The sequence below is a fragment of the Lytechinus variegatus genome, chromosome 3, assembly GCF_018143015.1.
Source record: "Lytechinus variegatus isolate NC3 chromosome 3, Lvar_3.0, whole genome shotgun sequence".
NCBI classification, from domain to species: domain Eukaryota; kingdom Metazoa; phylum Echinodermata; class Echinoidea; order Temnopleuroida; family Toxopneustidae; genus Lytechinus; species Lytechinus variegatus.
In genome coordinates, this window is record NC_054742.1 from 65343360 (window position 1) to 65365338 (window position 21979).

At 36.9% G+C, this 21979-nt stretch overlaps 1 protein-coding gene across 2 annotated transcripts in view; it reads left to right on the forward strand.

Annotated features, from left to right (window-relative positions):
- The first annotated feature begins 1851 nt into the window (after nt 1-1851).
- LOC121411690 (ATP-binding cassette sub-family C member 9-like) overlaps nt 1852-21979 on the forward strand; it is a 43204-nt gene continuing 23076 nt past the window's right edge. For both annotated transcript variants that reach the window (XM_041604516.1, XM_041604517.1), the window contains exons 1-10: nt 1852-2211; nt 9697-10059; nt 11373-11533; nt 12118-12371; nt 14907-15143; nt 16812-16994; nt 18781-18939; nt 19438-19593; nt 20865-20999; nt 21397-21559. In XM_041604516.1, coding sequence (XP_041460450.1) covers nt 9863-10059; nt 11373-11533; nt 12118-12371; nt 14907-15143; nt 16812-16994; nt 18781-18939; nt 19438-19593; nt 20865-20999; nt 21397-21559 — 1645 coding nt within the window. In that variant the 5' untranslated portion in view covers nt 1852-2211; nt 9697-9862. The remainder of the gene's footprint in view (nt 2212-9696; nt 10060-11372; nt 11534-12117; nt 12372-14906; nt 15144-16811; nt 16995-18780; nt 18940-19437; nt 19594-20864; nt 21000-21396; nt 21560-21979) is intronic.

Sequence of the window (21979 nt, forward strand, 5' to 3'; positions counted from 1 at the left end):
GTATAGTAGTATATTCTTTTAAAAGTAGCGATATTGTTAATGATCAAACGAATGAATCAACAACTAAAGGAATAAACAAATAAACAGCCAAATAACTAAAAAAATATCAATTACAATTATAGTAATAGGGGTAAAATAAAAAAAAAAGCTCAACATTATATTTCTTATCCACGTGCAGATATGCGGACACTAAAATGATAAGCACACTCTGTTTAAAATTACCATGATTACAAAGGCTTGATTGAATTGAGTATGGAAATGAAATAAACCTCACCGGGTTGTCGGAAGTAAACTGTATAGATAATTTTTATCGCGTAAATGCGCGAGATGATTATGTTTTTTGTCAAAGGTCCGACAATGAACACGCTGAGGGTCGAGTTAGGCTTGTTCTGTGATCTTAGACCATAAATTAATCTTATCCATGGATTGATTCAATCTGCCTTCGTGAATTAAGGCATGTCTATATATTGGATGATTCTACCTTCTTTGAAAAGCGCAAAGTACTCTGAAAAAAATTAGTGAAATAGTTCACTCTTTAAGGAGTGAATATATGAAAGAGTGAATATTGAGTGAAAAAAACCTCGGATATCACTGAGGCCATCCAAAATTTGCACTTTCATTCCAAAATCATTCATTTACTAATTCGCTCCTTAGAGACTGAAAATTTTCACCTTTCCTTTGCAAAGTAGGGGTTGAGGACATGGCCAGCAGGGAAAAGGGTCAGTGTATGTGTATAGGTAATTTCTTATTAATTCGTTTGAACAGTGTTAATGTGTTATGAAAGCAATTGCTCTGAAAGGGAGTGATTAAGCGACACTTTCTTAAATCTGTAATGAAATATTTTGAACTTATCTCCTTTGCAAATACATAATTATTATAAGGAAATGTACTTGGTGAAACTCTGAATAACGATCCTTAAATGTATATGACAGTTGTTATTACTTAAAACTTGCAAGTTGTAAATGCATATAAGATGATTGACTCTGAATAAAAGTCCAATTTTGATCATGTTTGTCATTGCTGTACGTTATGATTATTACTGCTATTATTATTGATAGATTTTAACTAGCATTCATTGCTTTATTACTGTATAGTTTTGCTTCTTCCCCCACAGAAACCTGGGGGGGGGATGATTGTACACATCCCCCCCACCCAAAATTCTGGGGGGATGCATCCCCCCCCGCTATCTACGCCCCTGCTGACATGCCTGATATTGAGATAAAGTGGTCACGAGCTTTGGCAATAAAATAAAAGAAATTTCTGACGAATATAATAGGTGATCTGTCATATTCATGACAGACCACCTAAATACAATACAGTAAATAATACAACGAAAAGACGAATGGCAATCATCCAATTCACTTGTGTTTGTATGACTTAAGTGTGTTACAATATTTCCTTGAATTATACCTTCACACATTCTGAATATGAATACCATGTTATTCAAAGTCTGAGAATGACGCCTTGACAAGTGGCGATTAATAAATTGCATACTATTATTCCTTGCATACTATGCAATGACAGTTCTATGAAATATTTCAACAAGAATCCTTTTAAAAACGCAGAAAAATATCAACATCGTACAGCAGATCGCAGTAACCTAGACAAAGGGTAAAGTTCAGTTGCCAAACTCGTGAGTTTTGCTGAGATATTTTTATCCCCCCCAAAAAAATACTGAGCTCTCATCTCTTCATAAACCTTTATATTCTCTCCACACCCCCCCCCCCCCCCCCACCTTTACACGTGTCCATCCAGGCATGTATGCAAACCAAAGCAGTGGATAAATGATGCATAGTGAAATGTACGGCATTACACAATATTTTCCATAGACTATTTAAGAGCACTTTCTAAGGAGCACCGTGTTAAGGAGTAAGGGAATTCTTCCCTAGTGGAGTGGAACCATGTACCTTTGGTTCCACGGAACTGGTTCCAGTTGGTTGTACAGGTCAGGGGGAGGATCTGTAGATAGACCGAGTCGACAAACTTTTACATGCAGTGAGAAAGATTATCTATTTGATCGCTCTTTGAACTTGACTTTGGGTGAGCGGTTGGACCTTAACGCAATCCCGGGCAAGTATTTCATGCTCTTTCGGTAACATTCAGTCTGCGGCTCCATTGAATTGGAAGCCTGGAGCCATTGTGTATGAGAGCATTTGACATGGGCTGTGGACAGGTGGATAGGGACATTACTTGTCAGGTAGCTTTCTGAACGTAAGTTTCTTCAATTTTTATTCTGTTCTGGATCAATTTAACTCGGAATGGTTGAAAATCTCTTTTTAGCATTGGAATAATATACACCATTTCCGATTCGATTTTGTATTTTCCGGTTGATAAAACAGAGTTTGGTTGTGTTGACGATGACAAAGCTTTATTCATCCATGTTACTGCCTCCAAATAATAGTGCGACTTGGGGGGATGTCATATCGATGTCGTCTCGTGCCTGATATTAACGGTATTTGGGGATTACTTTCCAGACTGAAGCCTTGATAATTATGTCTACGTTATTGTAGAATTTAAGCTTTGTTTGAATTGTTTGGATCATCAATATACTCTTCCAACAGAGTTGGGGACCCTTCATTGCAAGTTGTCTCTAAGATTAACTAGCACTTGGCACCCTGTTAATATCATAACCAATCACACCAATAGTAGAAGACTGAATTGATGTTTTATGTTGACGTGAATGCACTGGGCAGTCTGCCCCCCCCCCCAACGAGTCACAATTGATCCCTGGCCCGCTCTTTTTTTTTTGCTTTTCAAATTGTTTTCTGGTACGAAATCCTTTATTTGTGGTTAAAGACCTTTTATTTTGCTTGTCAATTTCTTTTGCAGACGACTTTGCCCCCCCCCCGTGGAAAATCCTAGGTACGCCACTGTGTGAATGCATTCAAATATATCTTCGCCATGCTTTTTTTTCAAAATATCCTTCATTCTTGGAATCCAGTTTGTATGCATGTACATTACTTGTTGCTATGTTTAGGGAGACTTATGCGATCCTTCAACTTGCCAATAAAAATGTTCTATAAGTCACTGTGGATGATTCATGAAGATATTAGCAATCTCTATTTTATTTTCAAATAGCTATCCCATCATTCGCGATTCTTTATGTCGGAAGGGGGGGGGGGTTAAGACCCTTCCCAGACAGCTGTACAAACTTTGACACTCGAGGGGATGGGTACGTTCCCTTTTATATTGTAACATGTGTTGTTGCTCTTATTCTTGAACTTGTGGATTGTCCTTTGTTGTAACTTATTATGAATCGGTCAAGGGCTTCTTTAATGATTGAATATACACAATCTGAAACATAATACCATATAGAGCAGTTGAGTGTGTGACATCATGGTACAAAGGTCGGAGTCACAACGAAATGCAAATCAATTCTTGTAGTTTCAAATTAAAGAAGTACTGATGACGCCAGTTTTATGGAAAAACTGAAAAGTGATTCGTGTTGAAAATAGATAATTGTGAATATTCCCAATTTTATTTGATAAAAATGTGAATATATATAAAGCATTATATTAAAGCCTTATCATGTCGGGCGAAATATTATATAACAGTTTCATAGAAAGTGTGAAAACCCCTTAAATTGGCAATTTCTAAATCAACATTTTAAAAATTTACAAATACTTCCATATTAAAAAAATAGTTTGATGGAATATAATTTATTTGTGATTTGTCAATGTGCCACATTTGCAGCCACATGCGGCCAGTCGAGGAATTTCAAATTCTATTTCGATAAATATTACAATAGTAATTTTTGCTTTCTCCCGTGAAAGTTATCAATGTGTCTACTCATAACATCCGATCAGGTGCAGCGAAAACTAATTATCATTACAAAAGCATATTACCTATTGTATCTGGCTAGTAAGTCTGTAGTTAGGACAGGGAAGATCCTGGGGGGGGGTCACAGTGCCCCCCCACTTTTTGCATTAAAAAAATGCCCTTTTTACGCAAGAAAAATGCCTGGCCCCTGTCGAACGTGTTATGTGCCCCTTTCGCCTCAGAAGGACCCGATTTATGTGTAAGCAAGTGCCCCCTTGCCTTCTTTTAAGTGCCCAATCTCGTATCAATCTCCCTTTTTACCCAAGAAAAGTGCCCCACACGAACTTGTTTTGTGCCCCTTTCAACTGAGTAGGACCCATTTTACGTGCCAACGAGTGCCCATTTGAAACAAGAAATCATTTTCCTTTTTATATGTCACTACAAAACTTGTGAGGATAATCCTAAATGCCTTAAGCTTCGTGAGTCATGTGAGTGGAGTAGATAAGCAGGGGCACATAGAGGGGGGTGGGGGGCTCTTACCCCTCCACAAATTTTTCACGACCAAGAAAAAAAAAGAGAAAAGGAAAGAGAGAAGGCCGAAATATCATATCATTTTCTGAATATTGTCAGAATTTATCACAAAATTGGATTTTCGTTATAAAAAAATAAAAAAATGCTCGCTCGCTTCGCTCGCAACTTCTTATAAATTTATGTGATACGACATATCTACCCCCCGTCAAAATTTTGGCCAATTACGCCACTGTGGATAAGTCATTTTTTCCTGTTTTGAGATAGTACCCTGTTCGAAAGAAAGTGTGCCCTTTTCCCTTGCCCCCCTTTCAACTTCACTCCGCCGCCCCTGAGTTAGGAAGGAATCTTTTGTCTCCAATCTGCAAGAAAAATCGAATGAAGCATAATTATGCCTGACATAATAATAACCATCATGCATCAAAATGTGGCTTTGAATGAAATGAGTGATAATTATGGTATACTCCATTATCTACCTCCATGGTGACATCTCGGCCCTCCGCGATGCGCTTGTAACCTGATAACCATTTTGTGAAATTGAGATGGCATTTTTTTTTTACGTCCCATCTTTACGACATTTTCGATGTTAATCTTGTTTCATTCTCGGTCACTTATTCAAACAAGCTTCCTGTAAAGTTGAAATTCATGAATATTGAATTTTGACATCAACAGCCGAATCTGGCCGATTAATGGCTCGAAACTTCAGACTTCATAGTAGTCCAGTGGATCGAGCAAGTTTAAAACAGATTTGTTCCCAACAAAGTTGCATGATTGAGCATTTCAGATACACAATATTTCGGAAGGAAATGTACCGGACGCGCCTGAATATGCCAATGAACACGGAGACAACAGACTATCCTTTTATTTCCTTTTATTTCAAGTAAGACCTAATTGAACTTAAAGGGCACTACAGGCTGAAAATGAAATGATTTGAAGAAAGGAAAATCAGACAAACAAAACACTGAAAATTCTTATCAAAAATCAATTTTGTGCATGTTTTCATGTTTATACAGTTAGCCAGCTGACGATGTCATATCCCCACTCATTCTTATGTATTTTATTACATGAAATCATATGTGTTAAGGTTTGTCCACCAAGAATGGAAAAAAAGGATTGACAATTGATTGCAGGCGTAATACGTTACTGTTGCAACCTATTAAAAGAAAGACATATCATACACACATGTATGAACATATCAAATAGTATTATGATATCGTTATTTTGATAATAGTATGCAACATTTATATATATTTTTTTTTTATTATGTTTTTTATTGGATGCAACATTTATATAGCGTTTAACGGAAATGTTTCTACTGAAGCGCTGCAAAATATGATATTTATATGGTGTAATAATATTACAGTATGGTGTAGACTACTCACTTAATGTGGATATAATGTAGTTGTGCAAACCGAAAAATAGACCTGTTAAAATGGAAGGAAAAAGAGAACCTCACAATGGAATACAAAAAAAAATTGTCTGCACAATCATGACAGTTTACATTGCACTTTGATATAAATTGTTATTTTCAAGGTCTTCCTCGGGTTGAAGGTGATAAAATATTCATTTACGTGTATCTTATACGACGAGCAAAACTTCACGAGGTTTGCAAACATGCTCTTTGATCTCCTGTAAACCATGTTTGTTTTTTGAAACGTGAAGTATAAAATAAAATTATCTATAGATGATTATCTCCCATTCATTCATTTACTAATAATTAATTGATATAGTAATTACAAACTGTGGCAAGATTAGTGTACCTGAAGGTCAAACGGGTCTAGGAATTTTACGTAAGGTCGTATCTCCCTCCGGTTTTGATATTTTTAATTTATACCCGAAATTCTCTACATTTCTCTTTGCTGCGATATATAGTTGCATATTGTTACAATTATTATATCTTGAAATATTAAGGACACCTTAATAGGAGACTAAGCCGAGCCACTATATACAAGTATTGAAATATTTAGCCTGCATCTGCATGCTATTATTCTCACAGGGGATGGGGCAACAAGAGCAACCAGGGGGGCGTTTCATCAATATTTTCATCTGACAAGTTGTCAGATCTGACAACTTTCCTGGATTCTGATTGGTTGAGAAGCACTGTTACTATAGTAACTGTCGGATAAAACGTCTGACAAGTCTTTTCATGAAACGCTCCCCTGATATCTGTTACGTCGATTCGTGAACTTTGCGAGGGAGCGTTGCGACCGATTAATATATTTGATATTATCAACAGTGAAAATTATCATTTTAACCCGTACGCAAGAGGTAACTGCAGTGAAGGGGAGATGTGAGGGAACGAAGCGACCCAGCAAGATATTTTTTTCCAGAAATATAGTTTGGCATTGATTTTTTTTTAAGGAAACAGACGTAGGCCGAAATAGAAATGTGAGGCTGTTTATCGACCGTATAGCTTGTATGGTGATGGTGCAATGCCAATGGCAGTTAAGGTTTGATCTAAAAGTAGGGATATTATTTTGTACAAAATAAAAAAGGTGACTAATTCTTCTCATAAATGCATAATTTTACACCCCTTTTATGATTATATGGTATTAATAAAGATAACAATAATAATGATGATAATAATAATAATAATAATGATAACAATAGTAGTAATGATAAAAATAAAAATAATAACGTCACATTTTACTCAGGGAAGCCACTTATAAGTTCTGAAAAATTGGCCCTGTCCTTCTTGACATGATGCTATTATTACCCCGGCTTTAGCGCGGCTATCTTGATTCGGGGAATTTCTTCCTACCGCGTACCCATTTACCTCACCTGGGTCGAGTGCAGCACAGTGTGGATAAATTTCTTGCTGAAGGAAAACACACCATGGCTAAGATTCGAACCGGCGATCCTCTGTTTGAAAGACGAGAGTCAGAGCCACGAGAAAATAGCCTGCAGCATTTGTTAAGTCAAACACTATTCTCTCTCTAACGGTTTCATTTTAAGTCGGTAAAAGGGGGTGGGGTGTAAATGAAGGAAAAACATACACAGATTGAATGCACCAGAAATGTAGTGTTTTATGTTGCTCGGTAGCTTCGCTCACTCTCATTATTTTGTTTTTCCTTAATCTCATACGAATTAGTTGAATATTCATTACCGCGTATAGTCTATTAAAATTAGACCTTGGTTATTTGCCAAAAAAATCGTCAAATTTCCTCTCATTGTTTTAAACTAAAGAAATAAAAACAAAAGATGGTTTGTTGATATCAAGGTTTTGATCATCTCTGCCGTTCAACTCTGTGTTATAATTTATTTTAGTTTCATGGGCAAAAATGCACTAGACTTTGTGTCTTACGGTATAAATTGGAATTGCATTTACCCGCTTGGTCGCTTCGCCTCGCCCCTTGCTTATACCATAATCCCGGGGGTGGGGGGGGGCACTTACATTGACGAGTGGATATCATGCGCGATCAAAAAAACACGTAAAATGGATGTGTTTTTTTTCAAGATAGGGCACGATACGTAAGTAACGTGATAAGGGTGTCAAAAACACAAAAATAATGAAAAAGGGTATCTATTTCGCTAGGAGAATTACGTGTTTAGGGTCAAATTTGCGGGGATGATAAAACAAAATTAAAATGTTTTATAAAGGATGTCCTTTTTTGCCCCAACACTACGTTTTTAGAGTCCGATTTGCGTGAGGTGTAGAAGGTGGGTCGTACTAAACCAAATGACGTGTATATAAAAGGTAAAACCGACGACCGAAGGACCCGTTTCATAACAATAAAAATAAAAATTCCTACACTTGTTTAGGGGTTCATTTCAGGGAATATTTGCCAAGAGTATCGTTTTGTTTCCAATACTTGTTAAGGGTAGGGTTTCACACGCCAATACTTGTTAAGGGGTGCATTTTCAGAATATGGAAATTACGTGTTTAGGGTGCTTTTCGAGACCCCATGGTCGCGCATGGTATCCACTCGTCAATGGAAGTGGCCCCGGGACCATAATGGAGATAATCATGTTAGTGCAGTCATGGGCCTTCAATATTTTCTCTCGTCGTCACACTCCCTAAATACACCTCATTGCTTATATTAAGAATATAATTCCTTGACAAATTTATATCATGACGATTTTGACAGAGTTGCATCGCATATAAGATAAGGCGTGATTAATTGGTTTTCAAAAGCAACTCAAACGGATGGGTAAACTATAAATGCAACATAAATTGTTTCGAAAAACATGTAGGGGAAGGCGGGGTAAGTTGTGACACTTATGCATTTTTAGAATTAGAATTGATATGAATAATAATATTGTAGAAATAAGTTCCTTGCCTTTAAATTTTGATTTTTAGGAAATATTTTTCTCCTATATATAACTTCCTACCCCACACTGAAAGTCATTGTGACCATTGAAAAAAGCGATGTCAAATAGCTCAACTTGCCCCATCTGTGGGGTAAGTTGTGCCACCTTCTGGGGTCAGTTGAGCCACAAAAACTATGTACCAAATGTATGCGGGAAGAACAAGCATGCAATTTATTTTATTCAAAGTCTTTTCTCTTGCTAATTCTCTATAAATACTAACATCCTCTGAAAGTAAAAGAACTATCATGTGGGTTTGCTCCTTTCTGCCTGCATATCAATGGCTTTCTAAAGATTTTTTTTTTCTATAATACATTACCATAAGAATTGCCATGGCTCAATTTGCCCCATGTTGGCCGGCTCAACTTACCCCAGTCCGAACTTCATGCGATATTTTAACATCCACACATTTCTTATGCATCCATCATGTAAAAGACTATGACAAGAATGAGAATCCATACCTGGACGAACAATATCATTCTTATTTCTTTATTATATTTAAAGACATGTGTGGGTAAAAGCACTGATCTATTTCACACCCTTTTCTACTTTTTTGTGGCTGAAATTTGTATTTTCCCCTCTAAAAAAGAACATTTTTTTCAAAGTTGAAAACAATGTGATAGGGTTAAGATTTATCTAATGGGTCATCAATACATGACACCACCATAATGTCTGACTCATTCATTATTGGCCTTGGGCTGGTGGCTCAACTTGCCCCTATGCTCAACTTACCCCGCCTTCCCCTAATCATGCTAATGTATAACCAATGAAGTTTCCTCAGATATATATATATCATACTGCCCTATTGTGTTGCGATATTAATCACTTTTAACATGTACCTATATAACTGTATCCATTTATTTGTCATGGCACTTGATCATTAAAAATGTTTTCAAGAAGAAACTGAAAGCTGCTCTCTATATAAATGTATATCATAAAATTAATTTTGCCTACTGAAACTACAGATTCCCTGTACAAAGCCAATATGAATTAATCAATGTAGATATTCAGTTCTTCCCTTGCATACCAACTTAGCAATGTAACATTCTGAATTAAAGTTGCATTGTCTTGTTTTTTTTCTTTTGTAACTCCATCGTTCAGCTCAAAGCAAGAAACGTACCGTTTCTCATCGGACCGAGTTAACGCACCTTCTACATGTTCCAAGGGTGAAGAGTCGGCCACCTTCTAAGCGCAAAGAGGAACGATCTACAAACTTTTCATCTGGATTTCTCTCTGCTGAATCCGAGTAACAATCGTCGCCATCGGGATGGGTTCCGATAGCTGGGAGTGGTTCTGCGGTACAAATAGCAGCGACCTGCCATATTTCGCTAACCAGTCCTGGTCCTATGATGATGTGTTTGGTAATCAGTGTTTGGTGGATGCTTTTATCGCTGGTGCCCAGGCCGGATTCTTTGCTCTTGCTCTCCTCGTCCTACTCCTCATTGGATGCTGCACGTCACACAGGTATGTATCTCTTTTATAGTATCACTAAAGAAAGGAGATTGGGGATATCTTTACCATCGCACCCTAGAATATTAATAAAATGTTGATGATAATAATAATAATAATTATGTCAATTTATATAGCGCAGTTACTATATGCATTTACTAAACTGCGCTTCGATACTTGGTATCATATTATTACCCCGGCTGTAGCTAAGCCGCCATATCAATAGGCGCTAAAGCGTTCAAGGAATAAATCCTACCGGGTATCCATTCGCCTCACATGGGTCGAGTGCAGCACGATGTGGATAAATTTCTTGCCGAAGGAAATTAGGCCATGGCTGGGATTCGAAACCACGACACTCTGTTTCAAAGTCCGGAGACTGATTCACTGGGCCACAACGCTCCACAATCCCCCCCCCAAAAAAAAAAGAATGAATAAATAGATAAATAGATAAATTAAATAAAAAAAATAAGGAAGGAGGTGACATGCTCACTTTGTCAATGATCTGAAACTAAGATTAGATATTGATAAGGCACCGAGGGACAAATCTCGAAAAAGGTGTATGATTTGCCTGTTATTTTGGAACTTTATCGATGAGGTTTGTTACACGCAATGTGTATGAGAAATTCATTCTTGATCGAAATAAATACCCCCGATATGAACAAAATATTTCATTAAGTAGTACCAACTGAATCATTCAATGATGATACAGTCACACCAGTTGAACCGACTTCAAACCAACCGATGCAATGCTATTCGAAATAACGTGATAGCTTTAATCGATCTGGATTTTTGATTGGTGTGACTGGCGTAGTATTTCAATAGCTTGTGTTTCCTCTGTCTTTCAAGATACTGTAGGTATGAAATTCTATATGGATGTAACGTAAACATTCATCGTGTTGTAATTGACCAGCCTTTGTTGATCTAATTATATTTACACCCTTATAAAAATATACCGTCATATTACCGCGGTAATATAATAAACATAAAAGGAACGGAAAAAAATATTTACATTTTCATTGTATGTTTAATCCAATTATACATTCATTTTTAAAATGGGGGAAATATAAAACGTTTGGGTGACCGTCTTTCGAAATGGGAAGGCGTCGATTAAAAATGAGTTCTTCAAGGGAAGAGGTTACGTGCAGTAGAGTTTAATTTGTTAACTGTTAGCTTTTTCCTAGCTGATTTTCAAAAAAGAGGTCTAGGGAAGAGTAAAGAAACATTGAATTGCTGTACTTTCAATGAGTCGTATTTACTGTCTTTATAAACAATCATTTTGTTGTTGAGCCCATTCCAACATTTTTTTGTTGATCTCGATCCCTCTCTAGTAATGTCCCTAACCGGTTCTTGCTCCGTTACGTAACGCATGGTCCACGATATCTTGCTACCTTTGTCTTGGTGGTGATATCCGTAGCATCTGTTGCCGAAGGTATCCTCACGGATAGCACCTACGTCAGCCAACCTACACAGCCACATTTATACCTCACAGGTGAGATTGGCGGCATTCACCCCCCCCCCTTCCAACGTGATGCAACCCCTGAATACCAAACTTCTACCAACAAAAATTTCCTTGTAAATTAATTATTCAAGTGAATATGACATCCATGTGTATATATTATAGGTTATAATTATTGTAAAAAAAAACAGTATTACGTTGAACGTAACAAAAACGTCTATAGATCAAATGAAATGAAATCAATTCTATTTCCAGCATGCTCGAATAGGTTTTTAATTTTGATCTGAACTGCTGTAGTTATAGATCGTATGCTCTCTTATCGTCAGTGGTACAAATTAATCCCAAAATCTATTTTTACTTCCAAGATGCAATAAATTTCAAATCGGTGAAACGACATTTCCTCCGGTCTTAATATCTCAGAGAGCATAATTATGTGGTTGAGTTAGGATAAGAGTTTCTGGTTCAAAATTATTTGAAGATAAGGATTATTTCATTTAGTTTTGGAGGTTAGATTTTATGTTTAGTGTAACGTGCAAATTTTCCATCGGAGTAATTGTCGCCGGAGCAAGTGTCATGGAACCTTCATGTACTAAATGAATGCATCTTTTTCTCCCAAGGTTTATCGTCTGCGTTGAGCGGAGTCGTATCCCTGCTCTACTTCAGTCGCTTGGAGAAATGGCGCGTTTGGAAAATGTCGTTTCTTCTCCTGCTCTACTGGGTGGTTTCCTTGGCAACGATAGGCATCCATCTTGAGTTCCTTGTTTACCATGGATACAACGATGTCCACGTGACAGCCTTTGATATTAGTATTATCCTGGTTGTTCTGTACAGTTTCTTCTTAGTTGTGGAGTTGTACTTCATCGCGGACAGGGTGAGTCTTCCATGCAGCCTCCTCGAATATTCATTGCTCTCACTTCTCTTCGTGTGCCCCTATTTTTTTTCCAAAAATCTTTTATGTGACTTGCCACCACAAAACCACCTTCGCAATAAGTCGCCCAAAAGGAATTCAGAGACGTTCATTTTGCTTGAAAAACACACCCCACGCTTTGAAGTGTTCTAAAATTCAGAAAAAGCTTTTGACAGTGTGAAGATGAAGTCATCTACCAAAATATTTTTTGCGACTTAATTACTATTTTGGGATGGCTGGTCACATCTATTTTTCAAAATCTTTATTTTAATCCATACGTCTTTGGGATAATCAAGCCGAATTTGAATTAGACAAGATCAATTATTGATACAAAATGATCAATTTGGGTGTCATTTAGCTCATGCACTCAACGTACAAAAAAGACCATTCTCTATTTTAATATGTTTCCGACCGATAAAATTGGTGGAATCCAATAAAATTCCTGGTAGATTTTAACCAATTTATTGATTGATTTGGCTGATTTCGACCATTCTTCTCGGTCTGACACATGATACAAGTTCCAAGCGAATGGTCATTTTGATAAATCCTTTTGAAGAGGGCATATCTCTTAGAGTATACCTTGCCAAGACTCAGCCCCTCATTTTTCAAAGGTATACATTTTAAAAAATAACAAGCCAAAATATACTGGATAACAAATATTATTCTCTTTAATTCATTCTTTGACTCTAATTTTAAAGTCCTAATTGCCATTCTGTTTCGCTTAGTCATTTTTCTACTGAAAATGTTTTTCGACTCAACGGTCCTAGGCATAATTATCACTATGAACGGCGAGTACACTCCAGTAATCATGATAATTCGTCAACATAATTTCTCATGTATACGGGCCTGTTTAGATTGACAGCGTGTGTTTTGTATATTTTCCTAAATGCACTGAACCTCTTTCATTTTGCATGTAATCGATAAAATTTGTACATATTTTAATGAGGAAAGCTGTCTTCAAGTCGAAAGGACCACTTCCACGCTACCATACTTTCAGAAATACCGTCAAATATTGTATAATCAATGTACCTTTATAACTGTACAATCATTGATATAACAAGGAAACCCCTCCAACTACCCTGAATTGTGAAGTTTCAAAAGATTTTTTTCCCGCTCATTTTTCATTTTCTGTGACCCCGAACAATTAGAGTTGTTATGACACAATGAAAGTCTAATTGAGTTATATATGCATGCAGTACAAAGTCCACGATTGGTCTTTTGTAACCATTAAATGTCGTCATTCGTAATAAACGGGTGAACTAGACCATGGCACTGCATAAGAGAAAGGGTATTCACAATGAATTGGACATAATTCAAGTGACTATAAACTTAGGAAAACTGCAAGAACCAATGTCATGATCGAGTGTGCCAAAAACCAATAGCTCAGTCCTGCCAAAAATGATTGAAAATAATTTTTCATCAAAACATACACAAAGGGGCAAGACTGATTTAACAGGTTTTTTTGGGGGGGGGTGGTGGAGGGTGATTTTATAGTTTGTTTTTAGTTTAAATGGTACGCCTTTGAAATAATTGGAGAGAAAATGAGTGTGGGGATGTCCATCTTTCTCCTCCCCCTCTCTCCCTCTAGCCCCCGTCATTTTCTCTAGATACCTGTATATCTATATATTTGCCCTACCCACGTAATATTAGCTAAGGGCTTCTATTACTAGCTCTTGAAAAAGGGAATCCAACCCAATAAAACTTGTTTTTATAAAGAAAGAAAAATCAGACAAGTTGATAGGTGAAAGTTTAAACAATATTGGACAAACAAAAAGAAAGATATGAATTTTTAAAAGTTGTAAATGTGGTAATCACTATACCCATGGAGACTTCAAATTGGCCGCATATGGGATGTCATAATGATGTAAGGCAAGGACTACTCTTCCATGTACTCCAATACATATTATGGCTAAAATGTCATTTTTCCAAAAGTTTTATTTCAAATTATATTTTTCTTTCATGAGGACATAAAACAATATACTACATGGGTTATATTTAGATTACTGCCCCAGGGGAATGGGTACTTAGGAGAAAACCACAAATCCCTGATAATAAAGTACATGGCCTATGGGAAAGTTGTCCTTGCCCCTTGTCATAATTTACTTACCCAGTTGCCAATTTGAAATCTACATAGTATTAGTGATCTCAATTTTAAAGCAGCTATAACTTTCTTATTGCTTGTCCAATTTCTTTCAAACTTTCACCATTCTGTTTAATTTATTTTTCTCCTTCCCAACACAACATTTTATGGTCAAGGCTGGATTCCCTTTAAAGTTTTACTTTTCAAAATGATCGCACTTTGCTATAATTACATTTAAGTTTCTTGTTATAATTTCTTGTTCCTTGAACCCCTATCCTTCCCAAACTGTTTTAATCCATGTTCTTTAGCTATAAATTTCAGATAGATTAGGGCCCAACGAGGTAACCAAAACTAATTCTTCTTCAACACTGTTGATCTCATATGTTTTATTTTTCATTTATCTTCATTAATTATTTCAGTGGTTTGGTTGGAGTCCAAACGTCGACAAAGTCCCGCATGACTTGAGGGATGATCGGATGTACTACATGGAGTTCTACGTCAACTTCTTCTCTCAACTCCTACATTGGTGGCTCAACTGGCTGTTCATCCTCGGGTTCAAGAAACCCTTGGAGATCGATGACCTCGGAACCATACCCGAGGTCCACACCGCCGAGTACAATCACAGACGCTTCAAGAACAACCTCAAAAGAGAGATAGTGAGTCGATCGAGCAGGGACAGGGTGGGGGCAGGGATGCCCGTGATATCATTTTCATTACTTTTTTGCTCTTCTGAAAATGATGGAAAGGAAAATCAATGAAAGCAAAAGAGCCAACCCGGCCCCTAGTCGCAGTACCCGACGATCTATTTTTAGATTGGATTTTAGGCTTTATTTTAGGAAGACATGAATAAAAAGTGAATGTATAAAAAAGACATGCATAAAAAATAAAAAGAAATACAGTTCACTACGGAAGGTGCCACAATGCACTCTGTAAGGGTATACTGTTCATTCTAAAGGGATTGGTCCATATCACTCGAAGATGAGTGTGATGAGGGAGTGGATTGGCTACTTTCCATTTAGAGAGAGGGTGGTTCCGTGGGCGGTCGCTTGTCAGCCTCCCCCCCCTCCTACTCTCCCTCCTGACCAGGGCTCCCAGGTACACGTTTAAATTCTGGGTCATTGTGAATTTGAATTTCGCTCACGTTTTGTGGCGTTCAGTATCATGTTCATGAAGATCCTTTTCCCAGTCCGTTGTGCCTGACAGAAAAACGTGTTTTAAATTGCCTTGGATTTAAATGTATAGACATAGACAAAGTGCATCTAGCGACTGACGTTTTGGTTTGTTTTAAGATACGAAATGAAGACGATGTCACCGCAGCCATGAATACAATTGACATGAATGGTGGTACTTTTTCCCCAAAAGACCACGATAACAATAAATATATATATCCATCCCAATGAATGGAAACATTTTAGTCAACATCTTGTTGAGAGTAAAACAACTCAAGAAGATTTGTTGTATAATTTAAATAATGTTTTTAAGGTATGCAAGTTTATCCATAGAATTTCTGTTGATAAAATTAAAATCCCCACTTCACAATCAAAATGGGCATCCATTTTAAATGAACCGGTTAATAATTGGAACAGATTGTATATGATTCCTTTAAATGCTGTCTTTCTACAAAACTCCGCTACTTTCAATAAACTTTTCAATCGGATAATGGGGGTGAACGAACATCTTTACGATATTGGCTTGTCTGAATCTATTTATGTACATTTTGTTCTTCCTCTGTTGAAAGTATTTCACATCTGTTTTGGGGACTGCCCTGTAACTCAACAATTTATTCAAAACTTCCAAACCTCTTATTTGAACAATAACGTGTATTTGAATAAGAATTTATTTTTGTTTGGTTGCCCTGACGCTCAATACTCTACTGTAAACCGTTATATTCTTTATGCTAAATAATTCATTTTTTCCACACGTTGTAAGGGTAATCGGTTGTGTTTTAGCCCTTTTAAGAGCGTATTGAAACGGCTTTGTGAAATTGAAAGGGTTCTCAGTCAAAAACATCATAATTTTGTCATATCATTAGATAATAGTACGCATGTACAGTTGTTGTAAACATGTTCGCTTCATGATTTTTTTGTAAATTGAATTGCTTTCGTGTTTGATTTCTGAATAAAATCTTTCTATGAAAGAAAAAAACAATAAATGTATATGGCTGGTGCGAAACTCTATTCAACAAGCCCAAGGATAAAAATAATACGGCGCTCGTCTATGAACTTTAATTTCTTTGTGTGTTCTATTTTTCATGAAAATGTTTAGCACGTGATGGTTGGTAAATACAAATCCACGGCCCTTTTTATTCGATCTATTTCCTGCAGGAAAAAGCCAAAGACGAAGGGCGAGAACCGAGTCTCTTCAAGGTGTACTTTGCTACCTACTGGGTTCGAATGTTCATTGGTGCTGTTCTCAAGTTCGTCACTGACATGGGGGCCTATGTTGGTCCCCTGGCCATTGGGGGTATTACCCTTTATGTCACCAACACTGTCTATGGTGAACAAGATGTAAGAAAACACGTCATCACATCGGGGGACAGTTTCATAAACTGTTGTAGCTTTGAAGTACCATGGTAATCTTGATTTTGATTGGCTGCTGATCCCTGTTGCCATGGTAGTTGCCATAATGGCAAAGTTACAACAGTTGTAACTCTTTATGAAACGGGCCCAAGGTCTTCTTCTCCTTCTTTCTTTCTTTCTTTCTTTCTTTCTGTCTTTCTTTCTTTCTTTCTTCTTCTTCTACTTCTTTTTTTTCTTCTTTTTCTTCTTGTTCCTCCTACTCCTCCTCCAGTTTCCTTTTTTTTTTCTTTTTCTTCTTTTTTTCCTTGTTTTTCTCCATCATGTCCTTTTGGCTTCTTTCTTTCTTTCTCTCTCTCTCTCTATCTCCCTTTTTAAGATTCTTCATTTCCAGAGTAGGTTTCTTGTTCACTTAGTCTACTATCATCAAAGCCCATTCTCGGTTGAGAAGAGGGCATGCAAATACGATAAAACTCAATTATGATCTCATCAATTCCAATAGATCAACATTGCAATACTTAGTGTTGACTACTGTTAATCAACATAACAAAACTTTATGTCGACTGATAGAATTGCATTATTTTACTAATCTACAAAGTTTCCCTTTTAGGCCCCCATTCGTAGTGAAACAAAACGTATGGTTTTATTGGGCCCATTCAAGAGGACTTTAGACCATTATCTCTCAGCAAGTGCGTTAACGATTTGAACGGATATTCACTCGCATGAGATAACTTGAATAGGTGTATAAAAAATACAATTCTTTGACTTTGTGATTTATGACCATTTTGAAGTTTATATGTCGCGTATTTGACATTTTGTAACCCAAAATATGATATTGGCAGGCGCGGATCTAGCTTCTTTTCCAAGAGGGGAGTTTGCACTGAAAAATTTAACAAGCAAAAAATGATGTGAAAAAATAAGGTTTACCTACAAAATGAACGGCATTTAGGTACTGAGAAATTTAGCAGCCTAATAAATATGGTACAACTAGTGTGCCAATCATTGGCGGATTTACGGGGGAGGGTACCCCCCCTCCCGTCTCCGCATAATCAACCCTACACATACCACGTACAAATGTAAAAACAAAATGTTAATTGTTTATATTTGTCGCCACTGTGGTAACATATTTACCATATCAAATGTATATTTCGAGAAGACAATATTCAGTCTTGGGGGACGTCTTTGCCAAGAAAACTTAGTGGATTTGAGTAACTTACCGTAAATAAAACATGCTTATTAATGTAAGAAGGAAAGTAATTGTGATGAATCTTAAACGGCCTCAGAAATTATGTCAAGTTTATTTGAAAATGTGACAACTGTTTGAACCTAATTTTTATGACAGCAAAATAGAAAATGTTTTTCTTAATCTACATGATCCATGTTGAAATGCAGGTATTTGATTTATTCCGCATGCATGCAAGTTCTATTTTACAAATCAAATTGCACTATTCATATTGTTTTGACGGGATCGTTATGGTGGCGTATTGGGAGAAAAAAATTGAGGCGGCCAGAGTGACAAAATGTTCTATAAAAAACCGTAAGCGAGTGAAAAATCTAATGTCTTGATAGATTTTGACATACTATTTATATTATATAACAATTCCTTCTTTCTCTTTCCTTTTCTGTGTTTTTATCCCCTGTTCTTGGTTGTGATATGTTGTCACCTGTTACATCATGTATGAATGTTAATGTCTAATTTGATATATTGCGTTGAGAAGAAAGGTTTCTCTAATAATGTAATAGGCAGCTGCTTAAATTTTTTCTATTTTACTTTCAGGATGTCTCTCCTCACCCGGTTAGCGTCAGTGAATTCTTCGCAGATGGTTACGTACTCATTGGCTGTATATTCGTCACTGCTCTCATAAGGCACATGTGTGATCAAACCTATCAGTTTATTACATCCATGGAAGGCATACATGCTAGGTCGGCTCTCCAGGTATGTTCGTATGTAATATGTCCGTATGTCCATGAGATGGTAATGGTCAAGTGGATATGCCCTCGAATTTCGACCAATAGATATGGGGCTCGAATCCATAACCCTTGTCCCAAAGGAGAGGTGTGCGCCCACTCCCAGGTGATCTAAGTCAGAAAGCGTTCGTCTTGATACTAGCCCTTGATGGAGCAGTTTGAAAATACATTTATTTGTATCTATTTCAATTGCCATTTGAACTTTACCGGAATTACCGAAATATTAAGATTTCATATGCATCATCAAACTTAATGATAACATTAAAACATATACATAATCAATAATCACGACTTTTTCCCCCAATAGACTTAATTTAAAGCATAAAATCTGAAGAACGGCGTACAATCTCTACAAGGCCATCTCCTTTTATTTCAAAATCACCATGCTCATTGCCGTATTATGACGTCACACTTCCCGCCACTCGCCATGCAAGTTATTAAATTCATGCTTTCTACTTCGAAACAGAGTACGATCTACGAGAAGTCTTTGAGACTGTCAACGTACGCCATGACGGGAGGGTCGATGACCATGGGACAGATCACCAATCACATGTCTGTAGATGCCAACAATATCATGTTCTTCTTTATGTTTGCTAACGAAGTCTGGGCAACCCCTTTCAAGGTATTTCATTTTGTTTCGTTTATTTCTATGCACTTCCAATAATCACAGTGTTTCGTTTCGTTTCACACATTTTGATATATGGGTGAACTATAAACATCAAAAACATGATATAGATATCGCAAAATATACTTTCAGCAAAGACAAGATAATTATACAACAATAATATTTTGGAAGATGCTAAAAATAGGCCGTGTTTGAAGGGTGTACCCCCTATTGTTAAAAAAAATTATAGACAGTACTTTGTACGTAAAAAACAGCTTTTTCTGTCAAGAAGTGCAAGATATCAAATGATAATTTCAGGGGCAAAGGTGTTAAGTATTGAAACAGTTTTCAATATACTACGAAATAAACAAATGAATAAATAAATAAAAAATAGCTAAAATAAATATCGATAGTCCCACTGTTTGGATTGGTCTTGTGACTTGTTTTTGATGGGGATGGTTGGCTGTGGTGGTGATACTGGTAGTGGTGGTGTCGGGGTTTTGTGTTCAATGATACGGATGGTTTTGAATGATGACGATCATGATGAGGAGGAGGATGAAAAAGACAATGGTGGCGATGATGGTGATGATTATATGATTATCATGGTAATAGTGGTAATGGTAAAATGGTAATGGTGATGATCGTGACGATGATGATGCTGATACTGCTGTTGCTGCTGCTGATGATGATAATGATGACGATGAAGAAGATGATAATGACTGAAACGACGACGATGATGATGACGACGACGATTATGATGATGATGATGGTCATGATGGGAATGACGATGATGATGGAAATGATGATGATGATGATCATGATCCCGCTCCTGATCATAATGATAAAGTGATTATCGTGATGATGATGCTGCTACTGCTGATGATGAAGATAATCATGACTGGGAATGACGATGATGACGACGACGATGATGACAATGACGATGGAAATAATGACAATGTTGTTAGTGGTGATTTCGATGATGTTGATGGTTGTGATGGTACCCCCCCCCCCTCCTTGAGAGGAAAATTAATATTTGTAATGTAAAAATGCCGTTAAAAGAGAAGTGTACCCCCACCCCCTTGCTTGTCAATTCTTTTCGTGGACGAAATGTCCTTATTTTTGGGTTTAAAAACCTTTTTTTACTTGTCAAATATTTCCTCGTGAAAATGTGCCCCCCCCCCCTATTTAGAAAGTCCTGGATCCGCCTGATGCAATTGATCGTCTTATAAACATTTTGTCAGCGATTTCATTTCATTCACAAAAACTGCTTTTATTTCCACCTTCTTCAGCTCATCGTGTCTGTAGTACTATTATATCTGGAGCTTGGTTCCCCTGCATTGATCGGCGCCAGTGTCTTTCTTGTCGTGATCCCATTCCAATTAGCAGCTGCTGTAGCAATGGGAAAGTTCATCAAAGCTGTCTTGGTAAGACAAATCATCCGATTTCCATCTTGCATTGGAACGCCAATGATCTTAGCATACACTGTCAAGAAGCTCAGAAATTTCGATAAATTTTGATGCATGATAAAAAAAACCTCTAAAGAATTTATTTTTTTTCAAGCACAGGAAAAATATCATACCAGTATCCCAATTTGGGGTTTAAAATCCGAATGTCATTTGTTTTATGGCACGCGTATAGTGTGAGCTTTTTTCTCATTTTAAGAAGTCGAAAGTTTTCCCGTCCCCAGCCCATTTAATAGCTTACGCTGGATCCGCCAATGCCCCCCCCCCATCCGTCGCTACGCCCCCTCGCCCTAAATTTTCAGTAGACTTTCCCTTTTGACTTTCCCTGACTGTGATTATTTTTATTCAAACGTTATAGGGTGCTGCAGACTACCGCCTGAAGATGTCAAACGAAATGCTCCAAGGAATCAAACTCTTGAAACTGTATGGATGGGAGAGGATATACTACGAAGCGATCAAGAAAGCCAGAATCAAGGAACTCTATGCTCTTCTGAAGGTGTACGCTTTCTTCGCTGTAACCTGTAAGTTATCGAGTAACTATTCTGCTAAGGTTGCAAACTCAATTTTGGTTGACTCTTTTTATGCATATTACTAACTTAATGATATGATTTTAATTTGCTGTAAATTTTAGATATCGATGTATTATATAGTTCACTTTAATTTCATTTAATTCATTTCTGCAAAGTAAAGCATAATAAGGGTTATAATTTAAAATCACGATGACATAAAGAAATTAATATGAATATCGATGGACGAAACATGTTACTGTATGAATTTGTTGATTTGAGACTTTATTCTTTTTAGTATTACCTGTGGGTTTCTTCAATTAATCATGTTTTTTTAAAGTATTTCTTACCTTGAAGGGAGCAAATGGAATAGCGTGTTTACTTCGTTCATGTATAAAATTGCCTTCGAACACTGTTGGGCAACAAAATCCAGGT